The 26,569-nt window shown below is 40.4% G+C and overlaps 1 protein-coding gene across 4 annotated transcripts in view; it reads right to left on the bottom strand.

The window, feature by feature from the left end:
- The window catches only part of CDH4 (cadherin 4), a 664,040-nt gene that overhangs the window by 111,713 nt on the left and 525,758 nt on the right, over nucleotides 1-26,569 (bottom strand). For all 4 annotated transcript variants that reach the window (XM_073309188.2, XM_073309187.2, XM_073309190.2 and 1 more), the window contains one exon: nucleotides 8,987-9,159. In XM_073309188.2, coding sequence (XP_073165289.1) covers nucleotides 8,987-9,159 — 173 coding nt within the window. The remainder of the gene's footprint in view (nucleotides 1-8,986; nucleotides 9,160-26,569) is intronic.

Genomic DNA, 26,569 nt, shown 5'->3' on the forward strand with positions numbered 1-26,569 from the left:
AGGACAGCTATATAATCTTTATAATATTGCTAAGTAAGCTGGCAGGAGTCTTCTACCCTTGCTGAAGCTTCTAAACCATCTTCAAGGATAGTCTCATATAGAATGCCTTGCAGTAATCTAGTTCAGGGGGCACTAGGATGATTGGAAAGGGCTGCATCAGAAAAAAAAGTTCACAACCACTTGGGCAAACACAGATGGTGGAAAATAACATTTCTGGGCACTGTGAATCCAGGACTGCAAACTTCAGTGACATACCCCCTCGTTAATAGGGGCAAACTGCATTCCTTCCGGAGCCTCCTTATACATCTTCCAAATATTGGAACTCCAACTTCAGTGGGTTTGGTTCTGTGGAGCAATGCTGAATGGAGAGTATTTGGAGTGGGTTCCTAATGCTTGACATCTACAGCTTACTACGAGCGGCTCTACATTGGGTGTATGCTATGTTTCCAAAGGCACTAAATGGGGTTAATAAACTGACCCCTTTTCACTGAGGAGTAGTAGCACTCCTCACAATAATTTACTGACAGAAGGTCATTCTGATCCCTAATGAGAAAATGAAATGTGTGTTGGACTTGTGGAACAAGTTCAAATCAGCCCTACATACAATGTAGAAATATAAGCTCGAATCAACTATACATTTACTGGCTAAATTCAGTTTACAGCTAATCAGCTCTTCCTTTGACAGATAATGCTGCAGTGGAAGTGGGATAATTTCATAAGTGAATAATTTAACCCATTTTATCTTTTAAGTAATGATATTCAGACATATTAACATATAAAGCCTCAGTATTTACATTTTTGTTACATGGACCTGCAGAATTAAAATGTATCTGGAGTATTTGGTGATAAATGACATTTATAGAGTGGCTTTCATCACACAGGGCTTCTCTGTGCTTCACAAAAATCCCTGGGATGGAGTATGACAGACAATTGGCACACAGCTCACCACATGACTACATTGGGGAGAACTTATATTTTAATATTGTAGACAAACTTTTCTTCTTTCATAAGTTCACAGATTTTACGGCCAGAAGGGATCATTAGGTCATTCAGTCTCATTTCCTTCCTAACACTGGCCATAGAATTTCACCTCTTTACCCCTGTTTTGAGTGCAATAACCTGCGTTTAAGTAAAGCTCATCTTCCAGAGAGGCATCCAGTCTTGATCTGAAGACAGCAAGAGATGGAGCATCCACTTCTTCCCTTGATAGTTTGTTCCAGTGGTTAGTCACAGCACTCTGAGATAAAGTGTCCTGGAAACCTTAAGGTCACATGTTCAAATACGGAGACTCAAGATCTGAACACACAGAAATACATGTGTGCATGTGCAAGAGTGTACCAAGCAACATATTTGCAAATTTCCGCACTTGTGCATGCAACTGCTGGAGTATTTTTCTGCATGTGTTTTTAATGCACTGACCTCAGGGCTCCATTTTTGAATAACATCCTTTAGGCCCATGAAAATCAGACAGAGCCTAGTTGTTTTCCGTCTTGTTGAAAAAGAAAACAATGGAGAAATAAAAAAGGAACTATTACACAGCAATATCTCTTTATTTAAGGCAAAAGACTCAGATAGTACATGGAAAATACAGCTCACCTTTAAGGGTGCTTGCCATAAAGTAACAAGCCCTTACCAACTTTCTGTCAGCCACTGCTGCTCCTTCGAGATGGCTAATTTTGGTGAGGAAAATATGAAACAAATTCATATAACACAGACAAGCTCGTTAGATGCTATTTTCCTCTCATTCATTGTCCCCGCCCCCATACACCCTTACCCATCTGATCTGCATAGATTTGCCAAGGTATACCTTGTATCATGTCAAGATCCTTCAGTATCATGTTGCAGCAGATGTTATTATAGTCTTATTCAGAGAGGGAGGAGTAGGCTTGGATAGCAGCACACTGATAAGCAGGGCGAGAAATAAAAAACACAGATCCTAACCGTAGGCTAAATCCCTTTTGTGCTGTTCCAGTGGCATAAAGGGGGATTAAAGCTGCCAATAAGGCTCTGCTCCAGATTGTCCTGTCACAGTGGATTCCCTAGTGTCATAAAGCCAGTGAAGCCAGTCTAGGTTATCTACATCTTGTGCCTAGTGTAAAGGACTGGCCAGGAGAGAAAAGGAGCATGCTGGAATGCACTGTATTTCAGCAAGCTTAGATCAGTGGAATAGTGCCCAGAGCACCATTCCAGAGGGTGTAAATTAGAGCAACTCTGTGGCTGCTCTAACTTGCCACAGAGGCTAAACTAGCCCCCAGCTGTCCCCAGGACTGGAGATATAATGTCCTTTCTGCCTCCTCCTTCTTCTTCCAGGCACTGAGCAAAACTCTGGTGCACATGAGCATCCAGCCCAATAATTCTCCAATAAAGTTACCAATGGGTTTCTAACAAAATGGCTCCTGCAATTACCAGAAGACAACTGTTCTCATTCACCTACATACTCAGAATAGTTACCATGCAGGACACAAATGAATCCTGACACTGGCCTAGCTGAAATACATGAAGAAAGCAAGGACATTGTTTTTTAAATGCACCCTTTCAAAATTCTGTTCTCCCAAAAAGTTCTAGTTTCAACAAAGACATATTGGAGAAGAGGCAAGCCACATCTTCCAACCAGCGAGAGGAACCTTTCCTCTCACACCCCCAAAAATCCTGCTGTTTCATTCATAAATAAAATAAGCCACAAGCTCAGTTGCTGGCAGGCACTCCCTTTTATCTTTCACTGGGTTGAGAAAGAAACTAGCAACATCACATTCTCAGAAAGCCAAGGGTGGTAATCACAGAACTGGTTGTCATATATTTTTAAAAGGATTTTCAGAAGCACTGCTCCAATCATTTAAAAAAGAATTATAAGCATGCAGAAAATTCTGAAGAAGCAACTTAACTCTCTTCTTTACTTATTTTTAAGAGGAGAAGAATACACTGGAAAAAGACCACCTTCAAAAGGAGATCTCAAAAAGTTAGCACCATTTCACTACAATCACGGCAGAGCTGAAATACTTATTATCTCAAATAAGCCTGGGTGACATTTGAGATGTCTCGACAATTATTGGCCTGCCAGCAGTGTGTGGAATCAGCCAATTCCTTTTCTCTTTTTGGTATTTTTTTTTTCACATGCTCAAAGGCCTCATTCATAAAATATGTAGCGGGAGCTCTTCAGAGGATGATATTGCCTATGCAGTAGACCTGATGAAGGTTACTGTGCTGCTGAGACAGATATTCTGCCACAAGATAAATCAGTGTAGCTGGTGGAGTTGAATTACTGCATCAAGAGCTCAGTGGTTGGCATACCGGCCTTCAGAGCGACAGTCTCAGTTTGATCCCAGGCTGGTGGGACAATTTTGAGTTTCAGTGAGAGTGTGGAATAAACACTCAGTGTGGTCCTGGTCACTATCCCATGGGTGCAGGGAGAAATGCTACTTGTTAGAATAGGAAACAGATGCGAGTTTGTGCACACTCCCATGCCATGTGATAAGGATGCACTTGGCCCATTTATCTCCAGCATGCACCTGGGTGGTGCAGACAAGGAGAGAACAATGAGGACTGGAGTCCGGACATACTGCTAAAATTAAGCAGATAAAATGATTAACAACTGGCCAGCAGCTTGATATAAACCAAATAAAAGAGCGTGGCTTTTCCCCTACAGTTTAGTTATATCCTGTCTTGCAAATCCAAATATTCCACGCTCTAGTCACTGCCTGATTTTCCCTTGTCTTAATACATTCTCCAACAGCCTTTTACATCTGCTTCACTTTGGCCGGTTTTAGAGCAAGTGTTTGATCTTAATCTGCTGCTGTTAGCCTCGGTGTTTCAGTGTACCTTTGAATCTATGGCTCTTTACATTCTAAAACCCCATCGTTTTCTCCTATTAGTTCAATGGGATAGATGCTCTTTTGTTCCACCTTTGGCATTTCTTACCCTTTTTGCAGGCAGGAGTTTAAATCAGACAGTTGCTAAAAAGTCCTCTAATAATTTTTATGAAGTGCACTCCAATTTTCTTTATCTTCCTTGGGGATCCATTCAATTAAGCATAGTCATAATGAATGAATGGACACAGAGCTTTGTAACCATATTTACATCCAGATTAATGGGAACCAGGTAAGATAACTTTAAAGCCATCAATATTTTAATACCTTTGCTTTTCATTTTGCTATCTTCAATGTCAGACACATTTGGAGGCTGAGTTTTTAATTTCCTCCTCAGTTTGTCAGAAATCAGAGTTTATATGTGGCTTTAAATTACCAAAATTTGCCTCAAAATAGACTTCTTGCAGGTCTTCCATCTTGATAGTCAGCTGAAAGACTGCACATGACAAACTGAGTTGCAAAGCTGATCATTTACTGGTGACTGTAACAAATATAATCTATTTATCTACATATTTCCAAGAAACCAGTATTTATCAATATTAATATTTAAATGAAGACTCTGAGAGAGAGCACTAAAAATATAATGTAGGGAACATTCAGGCAATAGAAATGCTGAACTAGATGAGCTAAAATGTCTTCTCCATCTCACCTTTACCACTCATGTTTAACTATTTTATCCAATGCAAGGTGTTGTTGGTAGACCTCGAATATGAGCCTGATTCTCATTTACACTAAGGCTCAGATAGTTATATTTATAGAGCTGTGTAAAAGGGTCTTACTCTAAACTGAAAATAAGGTTCTATATCAATAGAATAATAGAATATCAGGGTGGGAGAGACCTCAGGAGGTCATCTAGTCCAACTTCCTGCTCAAAGCAGGACCAATCCCCAACTAAATCATCTCAGCCAGGGCTTTGTCAAGCATGACCTTAAAAACCTCAAAGGAAGGAGATTCAACCACCTCCCTAGGTAACACATTCCAGTGTTTCACCACCCTCCTAGTGAAAAAGTTTTTCCTAATATCCAACCTAAACCTCCCCCACTGCAACTTGAGACCATTACTCCTTGTTCTGTCATCTGCTATCACTGAGAACAGTCTAGATCCATCCTCTTTGGAACCTCCTTTCAGGTAGTTGAAAGCAGCTATCAAATCCCCCCTCATTCTTCTCTTTTGCAGACTAAACAATCCCAGTTCCCTCAGCCTCTCCCTCATAAGTCATGTGTTCCAGTCCCCTAATCAGTTTTGTTGCCCTCCGCTGGATGCTTTCCAATTTTTCCACATCCTTCTTGTAGTGTGGGGCCCAAAACTGGGCACAGTACTCCAGATGAGGCCTCACCAATGTTGAATAGAGGGGAACGATCACGTCCCTCAATCTGCTGGCAATGCCCCTACTTATAAAGGCCAAAATGCCGTTAGCCTTCTTGGCAACAAGGGTACACTGTTGACTCATATCCAGCTTCTCATCCACTGTAACCCCTAGGTCCTTTTCTGCAGAACTGCTGCCTAGCCATTTGGTCCCTAGTCTGTAGTGGTGCATGGGATTCTTCCGTCCTAAGTGCAGGACTCTGCACTTGTCCTTGTTGAACCTCATCAGATTTCTTTACAATCTTCTAATTTGTCTAGGTCCCTCTGTATCCTATCCCTACCCTCCAGCGTATCTACCACTCCTCCCAGTTTAGTATCATCTGCAAACTTGCTGTGGGTGCAGTCCACGTCATCCTCCAGATCATTAATGAATACAATCTAACAGTCCAATGTCACAGACAGTATGATATGTACATAAACATCTGAGAAAATTATGATTTTGGCCTCAGCCCATAGAATTTATCTTATAGGAACTTCACCACATGGATCAGACTTTTTCACATTATAATCCAGATCTCAACATCCTGCTCCCATTTGGCTCCTGCTCCTAACAATGGACAGACAACAAAAATCTACTTTAGTCCCTATTCTTTCAAGAATTCAGCACACATTTTTGGTCTGGTTAGTAAAGTTCCCAGATACAGGTTTCTATTTAGATTTGAGAAAAAAAAGATTTTAGGTTGATAAAATATAAATTCTTCACTCCAATTCCAAGTATTATCTTGGTGCCACCTGAAAAGCAACAAAAACACTGGGAATAAACACATCGTATTGCTTTAGGGAGCACCAAGGATTATGTCTGGACCTGGGAGGTTTGGATTCACTGTCTTTTGTCCAACCTTGTACCCAGCTATGGGACCCAGCGATATCCTTATTCCAACTGCTTACTGCTACCATGCCTCAATTTCCTAGGAATAAAGTCACAGGGAAGATGGCCCAAAATGCAAGCTTCTTCTGAGAGCCTTAGACCTGGTCTACACGACAAAGTTGTGCCAGCACACCTATGCTGGCTAGGAGTGTGAAAAATTGACACTTCCAGGGGACATAGCTATGCCAGCAGAACCCGCAGTATAGATGCAAAACTAAACTGACAGAAGAGCGATTCTCTTGGAATAGCCAACGTTGTTAGGGGAGGTGGATTTACTATGCTGGCAAAAGAACTTCTATCAGCATATGCAGTGCCTATACAGGGGGCTATCCCAGCACAGCTGGCTCTGTAGCATAGATATGGCCTTAAAAACATTTCACATGCTAACTGATAAAGGTGGGAGGTGGGAAGCAAAGATTCTGCCTTGGTTTTTGTGTGTGATTGTTTTGGCCAGTGAGTTTTTAAGTTGATTTGCTCTTCGTTTGCCTTGCACCCCTGGCCCTAAGCCACTGAAATTACTAAAAAAGACTAGGACCTCTCTAAGACCTAAAAGTCAGTAGGACAACTGGAGTTTTGCCATTGATTTCCACAGGATTCCACCCTTAGGATTTAGGATCCAGCTTTGGGTACTTGGTTGCTGTCCTGTCATTTCTAGGAGGGCTATTAGTGATTCCTGTGCTGCCTATAACCTCTCTTCTACCACAAGTCTGCAACAGGCTCCAGCATCTGCTTACGATTCAGTTAAGTTTCTGATTTTGTAAAGAGAGAGAATGTGGAAATGCCTGTTGTCATGTTTGCAAAGTCGCCTAGATCAGACTGTGGAAGAGGCAAACTGGAGTGTTATATTTTTTCCTCGGCTCTGTTTCCTGTCTTCACATCCAATCTCTTGAAAGTTCTTCTTTCATCTGACCAGCTCCACAGACAGCAGTTTCATTGAGCCTTCTCCCTCCGGGTCAGCACTAGCTAACATTGCTCCTTGGGTGAGCCCCAATTCTGTGCCAGCTCCATCCAGCACCCCTTGTTTCTATTCCAAATCTTTCTGACTGCCACAGGGGCCCTCTTCTGCCGGCTGCTGCTGACTTGCTGTCAATGTTTCTATCCAGTTCTCCGTGTTCACCAGTGACCACCTTCCCTTGCTCTGAGGCTGTGTTTAGGATTTCGGCTCCCAGGCTGAATTGAGATGCATGGAAGCCACATGGAATCCTGAAACCTCAGTGTAGCCTTGAAGCAAAAGGCAGCCTGAGGTATTTGAATGAAACAGATAGAAACACTGACAGTAAAGTGTTCAGCAGCCAACTCTCAACAGAGTGCTTTGGAACCTAGATGCCTTGACGCATAGTGAAGGCAACTTGTAGTGACTGAATGAATGGAGAAACAGTGACAGAAAATTTCAGCATCCTCCCACTCCTACAATTTTGGCATCTCAGAGAACCAATCAGTTCGCCAGTCCTTTGAATGGGACCTCTTACCCATTTAGTCTCTATCCAGAGAGAGAAAGGGGTTGCATAGTTAAGGGAGGAAAAAGATGATCATTTTAACTAATTTTTGGAAGGCACCCATTAAAAACGTGGTACACTGGGCACTGGACTTGCGCTGTAACAGTTACCTCTGTGGTATTGCCACCTAGATTTAAAATGGAGAAAACCACAAACACCTTGGTAAATTTAACTATCGCAGAGTGTGGAGCCTGTTGAGGTTTTTTTAAAGAGTGTTCATCATATTATCAGTGGGAGATCACAGTACAGTAAACAATTAGCACTACCGATCACTTTTATATAGTTCAGAAAATAAGATCGCCATGTTCAACATTTGAAAGGTGGTAACCCAACCAATCATTGGATGATGGAGAAAAAGACATGGCATAAATTCTTCCTCCACCATCAGCTAATCAGAATGGATTTTGAGGACAGGAATCTCCACTGCCTGGGCTAACCCAGTTGGTTTTAATTTAGGGACAAGACATTCCACTTTCTTTTCTGTTCCACTTAGTGACTGGTTCTGGGGACAGGAAATCCTAGCATTTATGATAATCTGGTCATTTTTTCTGCGAGAGGTTGGAAAGCCTACCACTGGATTTAGCCTGACTTTATCTAATAAGAAGCGCATTTCCAAAGAAGGGTGGGGGAGGAGGGGGCTTGTGAGACTCACTTTAGCTAATCTGTGCTGGTGGAGTGTAGTTTTTATGACATAACAGAGTCTTTTTTCCATTTGGAACATTTGCATATTCTATAATGACAGCAAGAAGATCTATTTAGAGAAGAGTGCTTCTCAAAACAAAAGCACATGTGCCTTAATATGCCTTAACAGCAATAGACGTTTTCCTAATGTTGTCAACATAATCACTATTAAGTGGGGACCTTGCTGATTCGCTAACACTAGTGGGTGAATTTTTTAATGCCCGATAATGAAGCAGTGTTTGGGATCTAGCATTACGTTTAATCATTACATGTATTAAGAAATTAAGAAAATGTTCACAATGGTGCTCTAATTGTTTCCAAAGATAAAATTTAAAGACCTGTAGAAGTTAGAGATGGGAAAGACCTTTGTCCAGAGCCCTGCTGGTGAAGAACTGTTCTCTACAGTTTATTTTCCACGGCTTTGTTTAAGTTATCCAGGGATAAGGCTTTTAAAACTTTTAAGACTATCCCACAGTTTCATAGACTGAGGAAGATGAGGACGAAAGGTCCAAACCAGAACCCGAAGATCCCCACCTCTGAACTTTGTGCAAGTCACATCCAGATCTGAACCTCATGGCTTCACTCTGAAACAGAATCCTGAATACAAATGGCTCCAAGCTTTAGAACATTTGGATGTAAATCCAAATCTGGATTTTACAGTTCAGTAAATCAGTGACAACCAGAAACATCTATATTTTTTCCTTTAATCTCACCTCTCTGTCAAGTCCAGCAGCCACTGTGACAATGTCTCCTGTTTCACTATTAATGGTAAACATATTTTGTGATGGACTCTGTGGGGTCTGGGTCACAATCCGGTATCTCACCATCCCATTGGCTGTAGTGCTATCATCGGCATCATTTGCAGTCACCGTCATCACATAGGTCCCTTGAAATAAGAGAAAAGAAAATATCAATATCTTTTCATTTAGCAGTAATGCGTGGTTGGTGAGCTGGAAACCTGCGCGTCATTCAGAAATGTAATAAGCAAGAGCATTGCATTTGAAATCTACCTAATTATCCAAGAAGCATATTGTGAAAATACTATCCCTGTTTGGATTGGATACTCTGGAAGGATAATGATAATATATAACCAAGCTTCCTCTGTTTCATGATCAACTCCAGCCTTATAGTTTTTTCAAGGGATTGCATGTTTTAAGGCAACATTGGCCCTCTACAGCTTCCTGTGCCTCCTCCCAGAGGTATAGATTTCTCCTTCCAAAAATCAGCCCAGTTACCTTGCTATGAGAATATTTCTAGAATTTAGCAGTACAAGGTCTCCTGGGGTTCTCAGCAACTTCAGGAGGACCCACCCACATGCACCACTGCAGCATAGCTTGCCCCATGCCTCCAAATCCTGCAATAACAAAGTCCATCACTGCGGTGCCAGCACCCTTTCAGTGCAGAAACAAAGCTTATCCGCAGAGCAAACCAAACAGCTGTTGCCCAGCAGGGAGGGAAATCAATGGTTTGGTATGTGTGGCCAGCAACGTATTGAATCATTGGTTTGTTTCTTGCTAATCATCAGCTTCTTCATTTGCCTTGCAAAAAGCCTATTTTCCAGATATTGCTAGGAGCACAATGACAGGCTTATTATCACTGGAGTTTGGCAGCAGGGTGTTCTGTTAAAGTGGGAAATTATCATTATGATGGTAGAGGATGTTGCTTGATTGGATGGACTCCTGCAGCTGCATGGTCTTATGACCCCCACCCCCCCAATAGCTGATGCACGACAGCCTAACATTTGTTATTATTGGGTGGAAAGAATGACTTAAAAGATGGGCACACACAGCTTACAAATAATGATCTGCAATAATATATGTAACTGATGATAAGGGTACCCAAACAAGAGAAAGGGGAAAGCAGGGCTGGACCAAGTTTACTGGCTACAGAAACAAACAAGAATCAATAGAAAAATGGAGGGCATCGTTATTACGCTGCTCATTTGAGAGTCATGCATAGTGAGGGACAGATTATGGCTGGCAATCCATGGCCCACACTGGAGGAGGCACAAAGGAGTCTCAGCAGGGATTCTAGCTCACCCTAAATGGACACTCTTTCAATGATGGCAGCACACATGCCCTTCTGAACTCCGCCAGCTATAATAGCCATCGCAGTAATCACTGCTCTGCCCCACTTCTAGATAGCTACCACCTTTGGGGGTGCTAGCAGGAAGCTCCCCAACAGGATCACATCCTTGTGCAGGTGCACATAGTCCCACTGGACTCTTTCCAGCTTGCACAACCAAACTGTCTTTGTTCTCTATGGTACTGCAGATCCCTGTGAATTTTGCTGTTTTAGCTTTTTAAAAGACGTGTAAGACAAATTCCTGTGATACATGCAAGTCCTATTTTTCTACAATAACCCTGGTCCTCATTTGTGAAATGAGAACAAAGTATTCAACAACCTTAACATTTTTCTGATCAATAAACTTGAGCTGAGAAAAGGAACATTGACTTGGAACAAGATTGCATGAGTTATGATTTGTTCTCCTTTCTCTTGTAGCATTCCCTTTTTTCTCCTGTAAATGATGTGAAAACTGATACAAACAAAGAATCCATCCTTAGATAAATGCTTTATAGGAGAAATTTCAGTAGAAATATGTTGCACAAGATGTTTGATTTGAAATGTATGTTATCTTAATGCATTCCATAGAGATAATAATCTCTGAACAGGTTTCAGAGTAGCAACCGTGTTAGTCTGTATTCGCAAAAAGAAAAGGAGTACTTGTGGCACCTTAGAGACTAACAAATTTATTTGAGCATAAGCTTTCGTGAGCTACAGCATCCGATGAAGTGAGCTGTAGCTCACGAAAGCTTATGCTCAAATAATTTGTTAGTCTCTAAGGTGCCACAAGTACACCTTTTCTTTTTGCGAATCTCTGAACAGTATGCCAAAACTTATGGTTAATGAAAATGGAAAATAAAATAAAATCTATTTTAGGAGATATAATAGACACTGTAGTACACACAGGTATCCAGAACACCAGGCTCTAGAGAAACAGACTTCATGATATAGTTTCCGGTGTATGAAAACGTAACAGTTCAGAAATTTGGTACCCTATGTTGCCGATAGGAAGCAAAGAAGATTCTTTTATATTCACGAGAGATGCCTAGGTGTAGGAATTTACAAAGTGCCAGACTCTGCAAATTCTTACTCATGTGAGTAATTGCATTGATCTCACTGAGACAGCTCCTGTGAAGAAGAATGACAACCCAAGTGAGGCTTTGTAGGATTGGGCCTCATGGCTTTTCTGTCCCTTCACCCTTGTTTCCCTTGATGCAGCACTTTGACCAATAAAATAACATTTTATACATTGCAGTTCTAGAAAACTGATTATATCAATTGTCCTTGACCTGCAACCCTATAAGGACACACGAGACATGTTAAATGCCTCTTATGATGTGAACTGAGAACCAGGCAGCTGTGGCTCTTGCTGCAATCTGCTTTGATTCTCATGTGTGACTATTATAATTTTCCATTGTGAGATCCAAATTAGCAGGAAGCAAAGAAAGATTTGGGGAACTTGACATGAATGCCTAGCTTGTAGCATAACAAGTAAGGGGGCAAGTAGCTGTACCGCCCCAGGGTGGGTTCCATAGATTCTGAGAAAGTCACATTTCCTTCCCTGGTTCCCTCTTTGCTGCAAGAAGGAAGTAAGCTGATAGCATTCCACTATCCAATACCTAGTATATACTAGTAGCAGATTACTTCCTCCTCCATGCCATCTCTGCTCTGCTGCCTGATATGTGGATGGGTGCAGCCAATGTGCCCATTCCCTTCAGCTGCCTACCCAATTCCTGCCTGGCTCTGTTGGAGGAGAGTAACAGCTTTACAGAATCTGCTCAGCTCTCCATGCTGTGACCCATGTGCAAAGGTGCACTGTCTTAAGGGCAAAAAGAAAAGGAGTACTTGTGGGACCTTAGAGACTAACAAATTTATTTGAGCATAAGCTTTCGTGAGCTACAGCTCACTTCATCGGATGCATTCTGTAGCTCATGAAAGCTTATGCTCAAATAAATTTGTTTGTCTCTAAGGTGCCACAAGTCCTCCTTTTCTTTTTGCGAATACAGACTAACATGGCTGCTACTCTGAAACCTGTCTTAAGGGCAGGTGACAATCCTACCATTATTGTGTGTATTCTGTATTCAGTATTATACATATTTACTCCATCTTAACCAAGACACTGCTCTTGCTGGACACTTTCTCAGGGTATTGTAGTGTTCAGTGAAAAAAAGGTAGATTGTTAAAATATGGCCTGCTGAAGTGAATACCATAAACATACATCCACATATTCTGTATATATCTAGGTGGAGTGGGATGGGCATAAGCTGCTGTGGTATTGGGCATCTTTGTGACTGCAAATTTAACTACTGTTAGCGCATCTAAATAGTTTGCATAGGGATACTTGTTTCTATATTTTTAATTGAAATAAATTATATCTTTTTTTACAGTACTCATCAGTGTAGTATCTAGGCACACATATAGGGCTAGACTGTACAGCCCTTACTCAAGTGAGGATTCCTACTGACACTAATTGGGCTACTCGTATGAGTAAGGGTTCACCAATGTAAGGACAGCCCAATCTAGCCCACATAGTGTGTGTGTTTGAATTTAGCAGAAATTAAAGTAACAGGCTAACAGTGCTGGCTGTGTGCCACTGTGCATGCAAAGAAACGGCCATTATCATCCCACAGGCCTTTTCCATCCGATATCATGGACTGACGCTGCGAAAGCTGTTCCAAAGAGCCTTGCTAAAGTGTCTCCTGCCTTACTGTTCCACTTCTGGGTCAGCCACTGCCAACAGTGATGAATTACAGCGTGGTTTTTAAGATGTGGGGACTAGAATGAGATGACCAAACCCATTCTCCCTCGTAACCCGAGACAGGATTTGAAGCAGTCATGGGTTTCTGATAATCAATACTCAGCCCGTTAGTTCTGCAAGCACTGTATAAGCATGAATTTAGTGCGTTTCTGATCTGAAGAGCTCATGCACTCACACACTGAACAACCTAGACCTCATTAAGAGAGAGAACACATGAACTGATGAAGCACAGAACATTGACCAAACCCAGGTCGTGTATCACACAGGTCTGAAACATATCATCTGAAAGAGGTCTCTGATATAATTTCACTAAAACAGATACATGATCTACGAACATCAGTAGAGAACCTGTTGAAATAGAAACATTTCTTATCACATCAGGTACAACATAGATTAAATAAAATACACCTCCTAGTAAATCATGTCAATATTAAATCAAGTTTGTTACACCTGTTGAACAACCCTCCTAAGCAACTGATTGAATTATCATGCACAGAGAGTGCTGACAAGAGCACTGTACATTAGCTCTTCATTAACTAATGTGCCAAGTTCATTTCTCAACTGAGTCAAAGTTAACATATGACTTGGCATATCATATCATTAAAAAGAAGACACCAAGAATCTGCACTTGACAGTGCATGTCTTCTGTTTTACAACGAATGCAGCCTTCTGGACATTACTTTGTCAAGTAATGCAAATTTATTTCAACAAGATGACAGTTGAATATATGAAATAGCAAGGCATCCGTTGCCCTGATCTCCTGCCTGCCTGAGACAGAGGGTATGCGTACGCTAGACCTGATGGGGGTAATTCCAGCTCAGGTAGACATACCCACACTAGCTCTGATTTGAGCTAGCATGCTAAAAATAGCAATGCAGCCATGGTAGCGCAAGCAGCAGGTGCAAGCTAGCTGCCCAAGTATGATCTCATCTGAAACCCTGGGCACGTACTCACGGCAGCTAGCCCGTCCCATTGCTAGTGCTGCGGCGACTACACTGATTGATCAGAGCAAGCATGGGTATATTTTCCTGAGCAAAAAATTACATCTCCAGCCCCTGTCTAGACATACCCTATGAGTGTCACTGTGTGAAAACGTCCCCTTCAGATTGATTGGACTTTCTGTGGGATGTGCACATGATTAGAGAAAGTGATAAAGAAACCATTATGTGCAAGACAGAGCCTTACAGAATATATTATGGCTGGAGGAGCGGGGGCTGGTAAAGATGGTTAATCCACTTAGTGCAGAATGAGAGTTTCTACACAGGGAGTTAGTGCGGAATGGCTTTTGTGCTTCATATTCACATCCTAGCGACTTGGCACTCACTTCCCCGAGCCCTAAGATTGATTCTTGTTCAGTTTGGAAATGATTACTGAAGTGCAGTTCTGCATGGAAAAGTTACTATGTAAAAATGGCTTTGTGGGGTTCCTTGTATCTCAGTGATTCAAGATCATACCAAACATACCCATTTGATAAGTAAAAAAAAGATAATATTTGTATCTCTCTATACATGCACAGATGCATGCACTCAAATGTTTAGCTCTGCAAAGTCATCCTGGGACCTGAGTGGATTCTTTCTGGCTCAGATGTTAATAATAAAGAACTGCAGACTAATTGCTGCCCTCGCTTTCCCTTTGTCTTCAACCTCTGATCTCTCTCACATCCGTGCAACCTCATTTCTGTGCAGTAAAGATTGGGTTTTCACAGTGTTAAGATGTACAATTGTGCAAACAAAATCTGAGAACAGTTGCACTCACACCTCTTTGAAAAGATGGCCTGTAATGTTTTCGTGTTACAATTGCATCATAATTACCACTATTCTAAGGTGGGTAAAAACAAGACTGATGTTTATTAGTTAGACTTAATGCAGAGCTAATGGGGTATTTATCAAAAAACTAAAAGCCTTCCACTCTGTCCTTTACGCCTCATACCAATGCAATAAATAAATACATAAAATAACCCCCACCCTCATCTGTTCGTGTGTAGAAACAGACAGGCTAAAATTTCATGCAGTTTTCAGTGATAACTTTAATTCTTTATTGAGCTGTGTCTTACAGTTTATGTTTTTAAATGGCTGGTAAATGTTACAGAATCATTAAAGGTTGGTTAACCTTCTCAGTCTAATTTGGTTTTACAAGATACTTAATTTAATCATCTCCCCATAGAAAAGGAATGAATCATTATGTGCAGACATGTAGTGATGACCATATTACATTAGATCTTCTTTAACCCAAGTTAATAATGGCTTTGAACTGATGGAATCCTCCCCTTCCTCCTTTTTTCCCCCGCCCTCCCACCGCCCCCCCCACCCAAATTGCAAAGCTCATGTAGTGAATGCTCTACATACCAATTTTGGTAGAAGAATAAAGCAATCACTGATGGAAAGTTCATGGTTTAAAAGTAGCACAAAATTTGTAATACTTTCCTAAAACTGTCAATTTCTAATTTAAAAGCATCCTGATAATTGCTGTCTTATACTCCCTGGGTCAGATTCTCAGACCCTTACTCATGTTGAATAGTACCTTACTCTTCAAGCAATACCATTCATTCCAAAGAAACCTCTTGCAGAATAAGGTATGGCTCAGAGAATAAGGATAGCAAAATCTGGCCCTATATTTGTACAAAATGGGATCCCAAACCTGAGTAGGTTCTCCGGGTGCTACAGTTATACAAATACTTCTCCACTTACAATAATAACTTTTAAATATTTGTTCAGTGTTGAAAGCAGCAATCATCTGAAAATCTTAGGTTCCCGGTTGAATCAGTCCATTGTCCATCTTGGACTTGTGTATGAAAATTGCACTTTGCCTTTGTTCTCCTCTCCTTGATGATTTCATTGTTGTGATTCCAGCAAAAATCAAAATGGACAAGACTCTTGTTCTGAGAAGCAACTTCAAGTTCAATCTTTTGCCAGTTTGCAGGACCAGAACATGATTTTCATCCAGCCGCCACGCTGAGACAGATTCTTAATGTAAACAAAAGGCATCAATGGAGCCACAACAATTCACACCACTGGAGAATCTGGCATTGGCGTTTTAGGTCCACTGAAGCTCTTGTTTTGGGGGGCTGATATTCTTTTAAACTATCAAGGGACTAGTTGAAAGTAGAAAACATGCTTGTGTGATGGTAGGACATTTTGGGCCTTGCCACTTTTAACCATGATCCTTTACAACTGAAGTAAGTGCAAGAGTTACACTTGTCTGTAAATGGGGTGCCTTATGGCTGTGACCAGCTGTGTTTGATACACCAAAATGTAGGTCCTTCATGAAGCACTGCAGAACCTGAGAACAACCCCATAGATATGAATATGAAACAACAATAATAATAATACCTCTTATACAGCAGTTTTAAATCAGAAGATCTCAAAGTGTTTTACAAGGGAGACCACTGACCATATCTCCATTTTACAGATGGGGAAACTGAGGCACAGAGAGGGGAAGCAACGTACCCAAAGTCATCTAGAAGAAGAGCTGGGAATAGAACCCAGATCTCCTGAGTCCCAGTCCAATACTTTCTCCACTAGGTCACACTACCTCAGTAGTTAATAACATATGATAAAATCAAATCGGAATCAGACTAGCCCTGACTAAACTAAGCATTATATTTTGATCTAGAAACCATCATGAGTTCTAAACTTTCTTGGGTGAAGGAACAGGAGTCTTATCATGGACGCCAATGCGGCCAGCATTTCATTCCTTGTATTTTGTCAGCCAAGGACGAGGGGGGCAAAAACTAAAACCAGGATTGTTCAAAGTTTTAAATGTAGGAAAGGAAGACAGACACAAGTGCAAAGCCATAGCCTATGAGAGTGAGAAGGAAATAAAATAAACATACTATTTCAGTCAAATAAGGAGAGGCAAGAGTTGGAAGCCACTAAAATGCCAGAATAACTATTTTCAAATCAATGAAGTATTGTCTGGATAATCAATGTAATGAATGAAGAATAGGGAGAGTTGTCACTACTAAATGTAAAGAAGCAGTGAAGATGATAGAAGAGGCAATTTAGAAGATATGAACTTGAGGCCAGCATAGAGACAACTGCTGTAGTATCTAAGACTAAAGCTCACCAGTGCACAAAAAATGGATTAAATAGATGGTAAAAAGCCATTTTTACCACTCTCATCACCCCAAATGCAAAATGAGAATCAGACCCTCCAAATTTATGCAGCAGTGTCATCAAAATAAATAAATAGTGCCAATTAAATAAACAAGTGTAAGGCATGGAGATGAGACAGATGCTTGAAATTCTGTTGCAGATTTAATAAATTGCAAATATGTCTAATCTAAACTGTACCCTGCATCACACAGACAGAAAAGTAAAGTAGAAGCAGCATTTTCCTTTCAGATGCCGCTCCCTGGGGAGCAGCTGAGAGCTCCTGGCATGCTCTTTTACCATTTTTTTTTTTGTAATCAATGGCATATTTTGACCTTTCAAGCAATTAACCTAATTCACAGAGGATGTCACTCCCTAATTACTGGAGACATCAGATTCTCAACCTCAAACAAGGCACGAAGAGACAAGCTAATGTGAATAAAGAGAACAAATGGGTCTAGAGAGATGATTGAAAAAAATCAGAAAGGGTGCTGTCATCTGGAACTGAAGAACAAAATAAACATCTTGGGAAAGAAAACTAATGCATGCACTGAGTACAAATCACACAGAGTTTAGCCAGATTTGAGGTGAACTCTTGTATGATTTGGGAATGTAGTCTGGAGCCTGGTGAGACTGAAAGCACCACAGAGAAGTTATGTGAAGTAAAACTCCAAGAGAGGCAAACAGACTTCTGTCCAAATGGATGAACCTCCTCTGCTCATGAGGCAGTTTAGTAAATGGAACCACTTGCTTCTCGCAGTAAACTCAAAAAGTGGAATAAGAGAGATTTAGGACAAAATATTCAAAAGTGTGAGCAACAAATACAATTTGCATAAAAGCATGAACGTATGTGCCTAATTTGCACACACACACATTACACAGCTATAACTGTGCATGCAGACAGAAAGACAGATGTCCGATGGCAAATGCATATGCAAATAGTGAAATTTTGCAGACATTTTTCTACAAAATCTGGGCCTCCACATACACTGTACAATACCATTGTGCATCTTGAATTTTCACTGAGAAAGCAGTCTATACAATTATAATGTAGTTTCATAATTTCCAAAATAGAATAAAAAAAGTGTTAGGCTTTTTTCATGACAGAGTGGAAATTAAAGTGCACAGCAGAAAAATCTATCAACATTTCTTTGTAGAGTTGAGCTATGAGAGAGGCCATTAATGCAACTAAAGAAACAAAATATACAATGGATGGTACTTAACATTCAACAGATTGAGAACTGGAAGAATGTATTAGGGCAACTGCAACAATGTTTTTCCCCTGTGGTCCAGCAAGAGCTCCCACTCTAGGGTCCCAGATCCTCAGTTGTCGACTCTCTTGAGCAGAGACCCATGTATCTCTTGCTCCTGAATGGAGTTTTTCCCAACCTGCACTCTTCAGTACCTACGCTGTGATATTCTCAGCAAGCCAGACTGCCTAAACAGGCCAGTGTGTATGCTTTACTTTCTCTCCAAAGGCTATGAACAGCTGTAATTGCCATCAACCAAAGGTCGCCATACAGCTCTTTATAAGCAAGCACATTTATTCTTAAAGTGAAAGCATTACAGAGAAAATGTATTTAAAAAAACCCTACAAATATGCTAATAAGCTTACTAGAGATCACCTCGCAGTTCCAACAAGGGCTCTGGTAGGAGTCAGTCCTTCAAACCACACAAAGGAGTTTTCTGTGGTTACAAGCTTTCACAGCTTTAGCTCAGAACTAGCACACCCGTGAACAAATAGTCTTTCCTTTATACAGCTTAGGCATATGACATTGGTCTCATGTAATAGGTGATATGCAGACAAAAACAGTCTCCTCAGGGCATAGCTTCAAAAGACTGGGTTTTTGCATAACCAGTGGTGAGGGATTTGTATTAACCTCTCCTTAGGTATTTTCTAGGAACACATGTATTGTCTCAAAAGACCATTCTTGTCTGGCACATTGTTCAATATAGTCCTTGGTCCATTCAGGCTTGTCATCACATCTCTCCCCTAGAGCAGTTACATACAATCCTGGGCCACAATAATATATAAACTTTGCATTTAGTACAATGGACCCAAAGAGACAAACTTAAGACAATAAGGTTTTTTTAAGGATATTAAAGGAAATTGCTGGCTCTGTCACAGCAGCTGCACAGGATGTCTCCAGAAAAGATGTAAGATTTGCTTTCCATCCTTTCAAGCATATTTAGATATTTTCATTTGATGTAATCTGATAAGACTTGGTGATGCTAAGTGAACAGGGAGGGCTAAAGTTCACTGACTTCAATGCAGTTAGGTCAGCAGAAAATGTGTCCTTTAGTCTACAAGGGGAAACTGTGTGGACTGCGTAGTTTTCTTACACAATATGTTACACACACACACCCCCATGGCAGATTCAACAGAGTACCAGATTCTTGATTGTTTTTGACTATTCACTACTTGCTGGAGGACCCCTGGAAGCGTAGTTACCGCCTGGTTAGCATGATGCTTCACAACTCCTCATTGCTATCTACTTATTCATTTCTATTCTTTTAAATAATGTGTCTTGATTATGTTTTCCCATAGGTATATGGTACATTATTTGTGGTTGTTTGGTAAAAACATTGCAGTGGTTGGGCTACTGTATTGCTATAATTTATTTCCAGACTCGTCTCAGAAGATTATTTCAGCCAATTTTGCTTTACATCAACTTGGCCATTTTCTTTGAAGAGAAAAGCATCAGAGTTTTTGGATGTGGATTTTTTTCTTCTTGAGCCCAATAATTCACTGCATTGCTGTTGGGACTGGCTGTTTCTATACTAAAAAACTAACTAAGCAAAGTATTCCATAACTACCCAGTTTTGACACAAAATGGAAAGCAGTAAAATGTGGTTGCGTATGAGCACTTTCTTATCACAGAATGGTGCTTGACTGAGCAAAAGCCTTGAAAGAGGATATTGTCTTTCCTAAATTTATGCCCAACGTGTCAGAGAGAGAAGAGGGTGGGTCGGATGAAGCCATTTTTAATAATTTACAAAATGCAAGGATGAAAATAGCCTCTATCCAAACTGAACAGACTGAGGCAGCATTAAGATGTTTAAATGGACTGTATGATGAACATAGTGATAATGCATCTGGTAAGACTGAGAAAACTGCTGAATCATATTCTGTTAATAAGGCAATCAGACAAGTTTTTAAGTGTTATCCCTTTAAGGACGATGATACTCTTGCTATTTCTATGCTTTCCTAGTTCTAGGGATGATTAGGAAGAAAATGCAATTAGAAAAACACACTCTCATGCAGGGTAGGATCCCCCACAAGATTTCACTGTATACATAGTAATGTGGAATTTGATCGTGAATGGTAATAATGACCGAAGTGAGTAAATCTGGGTCATGTTGAGAGAGGCAGATTCTTCTCTTGCTGTGTCACACTTAAGTTGCATACATTTTAGGTCTTCCTTTTCATTTTGTAAAGAACCTTAGATTTTTAAGGGTACGGGTATCATTAATTTTGTCCAAAACTAACGTGAATAATACTTCACAATTTCAAGAGTCAAAGACACTTGAGACACTTTCATCATATTTCTGGGTCTACACCCACCCACCCCACACACATGCTGTGACACACAGTTTCAAGTATAAGTCTCTCTTTCCCGGTGGATCAGTTCCTCAGCTGCGTCAATCACTGTAGTTCCACTGAAATCAATATAGCTATATCAATTTACATATGATGAAGACCTGGCCCTATATATTCATGTATACACATTGATGTTGGGATGTGGTAAGTGGTAACCCACTGTTTCCAGTTCATGAGTATGTTATGATGTCTTTGACTTGCCCATTCCACTGGGCACTTAAGAGTGGTATAAAAGTCTGGCTATGGATTTTTCTGAATAGTCCTCATTTACTAAGGCCCTGACAGGACAAAGCACTTGTAGACGTGCTTAAAGTTAAGCACATATTTAAGATCATCCTCATTCAGCAAATTGCTTAAGCATGTATCGAAGTCCGATTGGCTTAAGAGAGAGTTAAGCACACGTTTAAGTGCCTTGCTGAATCAAGGCCTTAAATAAAGAATAATGAAAATGATTTGCCTCCAAGCTTGTAAAACACCACTGACTGTATTCAAATTGAGATTATTAGCTGCATCTTAGTGTTTTTGGATTGATTCAAATTTGAATGGGAAGGAAGTATTTTTCACTTACTGTCTGTTGCCAGCAGTTAAAAATGATGGTTCTTATTGCCACTGACTCTGGAACTTTACCTTTGCCATTTTCATTTCCTCTCTCACAACAATTTTACCACCTACGGCACTTCCCCCCCTTGTAATTTAAGTGGAAATACAACCTTCAGGATGATGAGCATCTCTTTGCTAACTGTACTATCAGGTGAATGAGAGGAAAGAGCCAGGAATTCAGAACCTCAGTGCTTCATACAAGTGTATGTATAAATGCAACTCTGTGCCTTAAAGGATTAATTTCACAAGCCTTAAATTGCAGTTTAATTTGAAAACTAATTCAGCCCCATAATTGGCTTTTTCTATTCAAATCGCTGAGGCTAAAGATTTAAATTCTTAATATTCAGATGACTTTCAAGTATCTGGCCCCATCTGTGCATTAGTCCATGGTGTTAATCTCTCAAGGGAATCTCTGCTAGCATAGAAATAAAATAAATAAACAAACAACTGGGACACTAATAGCATAAACTGCTTTAAAAAAGCCCTGATATTATATAGAATATTTATTTTTATGAGATTTCTTTAACTCAATTTGCTACATGTAGATTTTGCTCCCAACTATTTAATTTTTTAGGTGACATCAATATCAAGAATCACACTATCAGAATTGCATGGAGTTAGGGGGAGGCAGTGAATTTTAATTACAACATTTTTCACTTAAGGAGTATCAATTATAATGTTCCATTCCTTTGGAGGTTTACCCATGATGCTTAGAGCTTCTTCCAGTTCATTCAGGAGTAAGAAACTGGCATCAGCTCTGCCCTTCAGCTTAACTATGCGCTAAAGAATCAAATGAAAAACAGGGGGAGGTGAAATTCTGGCATCATGGAAGTCAACAGGAGTTTTGCTATGGGCTTCAAAGGGTCCAGTATTTCACGTAGGCCATAGGTAGGGGGGAGATAGTGGATGGGTTAATATTAAAATGCCTCCCACACAGAGCTGGTTGGAAATCTTCCAACTGAAGGTTCTTCCAGAGGAAAATGCCAGTTTGTCAAAAGTGAAACGTTTTTTCAAAATTTTGACAAAATTTCATTTTGAAAAAACAAAAACAAAAAGCTGCTGGAGTGAAGCATTCTGATAAGGCTGATACTTGTTTGACCTTTCTAGAGCAGAATGTTTTGATTTCCCATTTCAAAACATCTTTTCATTTCAATTTTTAAATACATATTATATAATATAATATGTAAAGTCATTATTGGAATGTAACATTTAGATTTTGTCAAAACACAACATTCTGATGACACTGAAATTAAACTTTTGCCACAATTCCATTTCATGGGAAATTTCAATTTTTTGTTTTGTTTTCATTCTCTTGGGGGGGGGGGGGGAATTCAAAATCACAGAATTTCCCATGAAATGGAAAATCCAATTCGCAGCCAACATTACTCACAAAATATTCCTGGGATCCCTCAATCCTGTACAAGCACTGCTGTAAAACTCTAGTAGCTACAGTTTGTGTCAGGCCGTAACTGGTAAAAATATTTGCAAGAGGATTCTGCGAAGCATGGCAAGAAGTAGAAGAAAAAGAATTTTTTCCCCTGGCTATTACCCAATAAGCTAGTTTGCCCTGGTTCACAGAAATAAGCTTTCAAGGTACAAGAGAATTCTTGCAGCACATACTACATTCAGAAAAGCAGCTATGCAATCCATACAGCTTTATCAGCTCTTGAAAGGAAAGTTCTACAGTTATGAGGGAACTAGAACTTTGCTGATTAAGGCTGCCGGAGGGGCCAGGGGAATTTCAGCGCTAGCTTTCAGCAGCATTTTTTAAACTTAGCTGTGTTCTTCATACAGAGGCAAAGTTCAAAGAAGCAGAACATTATTCAATGTGAGTAAAACATGGACTTTTAAGATACACTTTCAAACAGTGGTGCATTAAATCAAAACCAACTTGAGTGTCTGTGTGTGGTGGGGGGGAGCTGATTCTGTGGGGAAAAATGTCACACAACTAACTATTCATGTTGTGTTTGTTTGGAAGGCCCTGCATTTGAAAAACTAAAAGGTTCATCTGCATACCCTTATACTAAATAAACTAGAAACAGCAAGGAAGAATTTATTTCAGAGTATCAAAGAAGGGGAAAGAGATACATTTCAATACAGCATCTAGCACACATTTGGGGATTGTACAAGGACCAGAGAGTGACACCCCTATTCATACTGAGTAGTACCTTACTCTGCAAGGGGTAATCCCATTAATTTCAAAGGGACTACTCCTGGCATATGGTACTATTCAATTTAAGGAGAGCACAATCTTACTCAAGAATAATAATAGATTAATAATACATGAGCTCAGGTCAGCATTCCTATCCAGGTCTGATTTCAGTGGTGGCTTGCACCCCTCAGACAGTACATTCTCTGGAAACCTGGGCAGTCTGTTGGATTCTGAATGCCAGGCATTCCATTAAGGCCCATTTACCAAAAAGGAGTTCGGACCCTCTTTGACTAAATCTCTCCATCCTTCTACCAGCCTTCTCCTGTCTCTCGGTCGGTCTAGATGGCCAAGGAAGGCTATTTCTATGTTTGAAGGAAGTGAATCCATATTAAACCTGGGGTGACACACTGGGAAGCTAGGTAGACAGAGTGAAATAGCCACATCGCACACTTGTAGCTCACCCACCCATCTGCATTCCCATCATCTTGAAGCTCAACACCTTCTTTTGGATCCTTGGCACCGAGCTCTTTAGGCCGTCTTTTGACTGGACCCCCACCACTCACAGCAAAGGCCAGGCACAGTTTGTAGTTCCTGGGCTCTCCTGACCATCAGGAATCTTCCCTTCTGCTGTCTCCCCAGGGGCAGTAGCCCCCCCAAAGGTGACAGGGAGTAAGCAAAATACTCGCTCCTCTTCACTCTGCTCACTGGAGCTTTGCTGGCTGCTAAGAAGGGAGCATGCTGCACGTGGCAACCCCGTGTATGCTGCAGCATCTTCTTGAGGCACAATCCCTTCTGCAGCTCCTCCTGAGCTGGGGCAGGTCCACTCTGCCCCTTACCCAGAGATGTGCTGTAACGGCACAACTGAGTTCCTTGTTTTTCACTTCAGAGCTGATCCGCTCTAGTGATCCTGTTAATCAGCCTCACAGGGGCTTTCCCTTGTATCTCAAGGTCATTGTGCTCTGCTCAGCTGCATATATTTGATGATCTCTGGGAGATTTCCATGGGTCAGATCTTGAGCTCTTTACAAATTTTCATTTGGGCAAAATTTCCACTAAGTTCAACAGGACTTTGGCCCCTGGTAGTGGTTGCTATTAAAGTCAATGTTTATCGAGGCTACTACAGTTACTTTCCTAAGTTAAAATACATGAACATACCTGTGGCATTCCTCTATAATGTGGTAACTGAAAAAATATAGTCTTTTCAATATTGACCCCTGTATATGGACACATAGCAAGTGTCAGAAAGAGTAATCAAGGGGCTAGTCAGAGATGAATAGTCAAAGTCCCGAGAAAGAGTTCAATAGGAGTGAAATGTGCCTTTTATGGCAATGAATGCTGATCTGCTATATCACAGAGGACTTTTTTTTCAGCTTGCTTGAAGCAGAACTGTGTGTGTCTATACATATAATGCACTGCTGAATCAATAGTGAACATATTTTGCCTTTTGTTTTCTGTAGGAATATTTGTTATATCTTTCATTTGTCGATTGTTGTGATGAATAATTAGGAATCCTGGCTTCAAGTTTTTTTCCATTGTACAGAGACCTAGTGTAGTACCCTCTTATTACTATAATTTCCTGAAATAACTTGAGTGAAAAAGGATGTTTCCAAGTCTCTGGGAGCGTCATGTTTAGCTAAATATGCTGTGTACGTCATTTTAGTTATATATGTCGCCAAAAAAACCAGTGATGCCCTGGTTTGAAATGGGTGAGGAGTGCACAGGTTGCACAACCTAACTCTACGACCTCTCCGTTATTATCGCAAAGACATAACCTCACAATTATTGACACGTTTCGCAGAAAGAGGGCATCAGACACCCAAGTCCCCAGACGGGTTTACAGAGGCAAGGAACAGAAATTCAATGATTATAAACCTTTAAAAGAATACTGATTAAACAAGAAAGGAGGGGAAACAAATACATCAAAGGCAAATGTAATTGCTTTTGAATAAAACAGATTGCTTCCCATTTACCTGCCTTAAAGGCAGGCACACTGGCCTGGGATGCAGAATACCAAAAATCAGTGGTATAACCAGAGGCACAAGTATTTTGTAGTCCTATTCTGATTTAATGGCTTATAGGCTTATCTGGATTTCAAACAAGAAAGGACTGCAATTTACTCCTCTCATAATCCTAATGAGCAGAGCTAGCTGAACATTTGGGAACACTTTCAGTATTGATTTGTTTTAGAATAAGATGTGGGAAGTCTGATTTGTTATGGAAATGTCATGAGCATCATGGCTTATTTCAATCAGCATTTCAGATCTTGATAACTTGTCCGTGGAAGTCCCAATGTGGCCTTAGTGTAAAGGGGGAAAAAAAACCTCTGTGAAAGAGTCATTAGAATGATCGGTTCAGTTTCTTTACAGCCCAACTCTGAGGATCAGAATCTGGATGAGAACTTTGAAGCTTTGGTGCATCTCTACCTCAAACATACCAAGCGGGAAGCTATGTAATGTTCTTTCCTCAAGAAATAATGTCACACTTTGTCCCCACTACATGTCACCACAAGAGCCATTCTTCACACTGCTGAAAGACAATCAATCAGGATTGCAATTCACCTTGTTAAAAATAGTGGCCTCAGGAGACTTCTCTATGACAACTCCCTCAGGCAGCAGAGAAGTAATGATAAATGTTTGCTGACACAAACCAAAAGCCATGTGATGTTTAACCCTTCTACCTGTAAACAACTGAAAATAAATTTATTCAGGGGGCGGGGGGGGGGGGGGAAATCTCATTAAGGCTTTAGGAGCTTTGTATTTTATAGCAGTTTACCTAAAACTAGTGGCAATAGTTTTCACAACACAATCTCCACTTCTTCATTAGATAATGAATGCATTCATATTAGTTATATTCAGCAATAAGCTAAAGCAAACCATTTACCATATTCTAAACTGCCAATTTATGCTTTACCCCCAATAATGAATTAATAGTATATTTGGAAGAGAAATGTTAAAAAAGGCTAAATCTTTCCAAAGACTTTTAAAATGTGCTTATGCTCGCACCATTATCTCAACTGTATGCACAAATTAGG

This window comes from Lepidochelys kempii, chromosome 13 (genome assembly GCF_965140285.1).
Source record: "Lepidochelys kempii isolate rLepKem1 chromosome 13, rLepKem1.hap1, whole genome shotgun sequence".
In the NCBI taxonomy this organism is placed as follows: Eukaryota; Metazoa; Chordata; order Testudines; family Cheloniidae; genus Lepidochelys; species Lepidochelys kempii.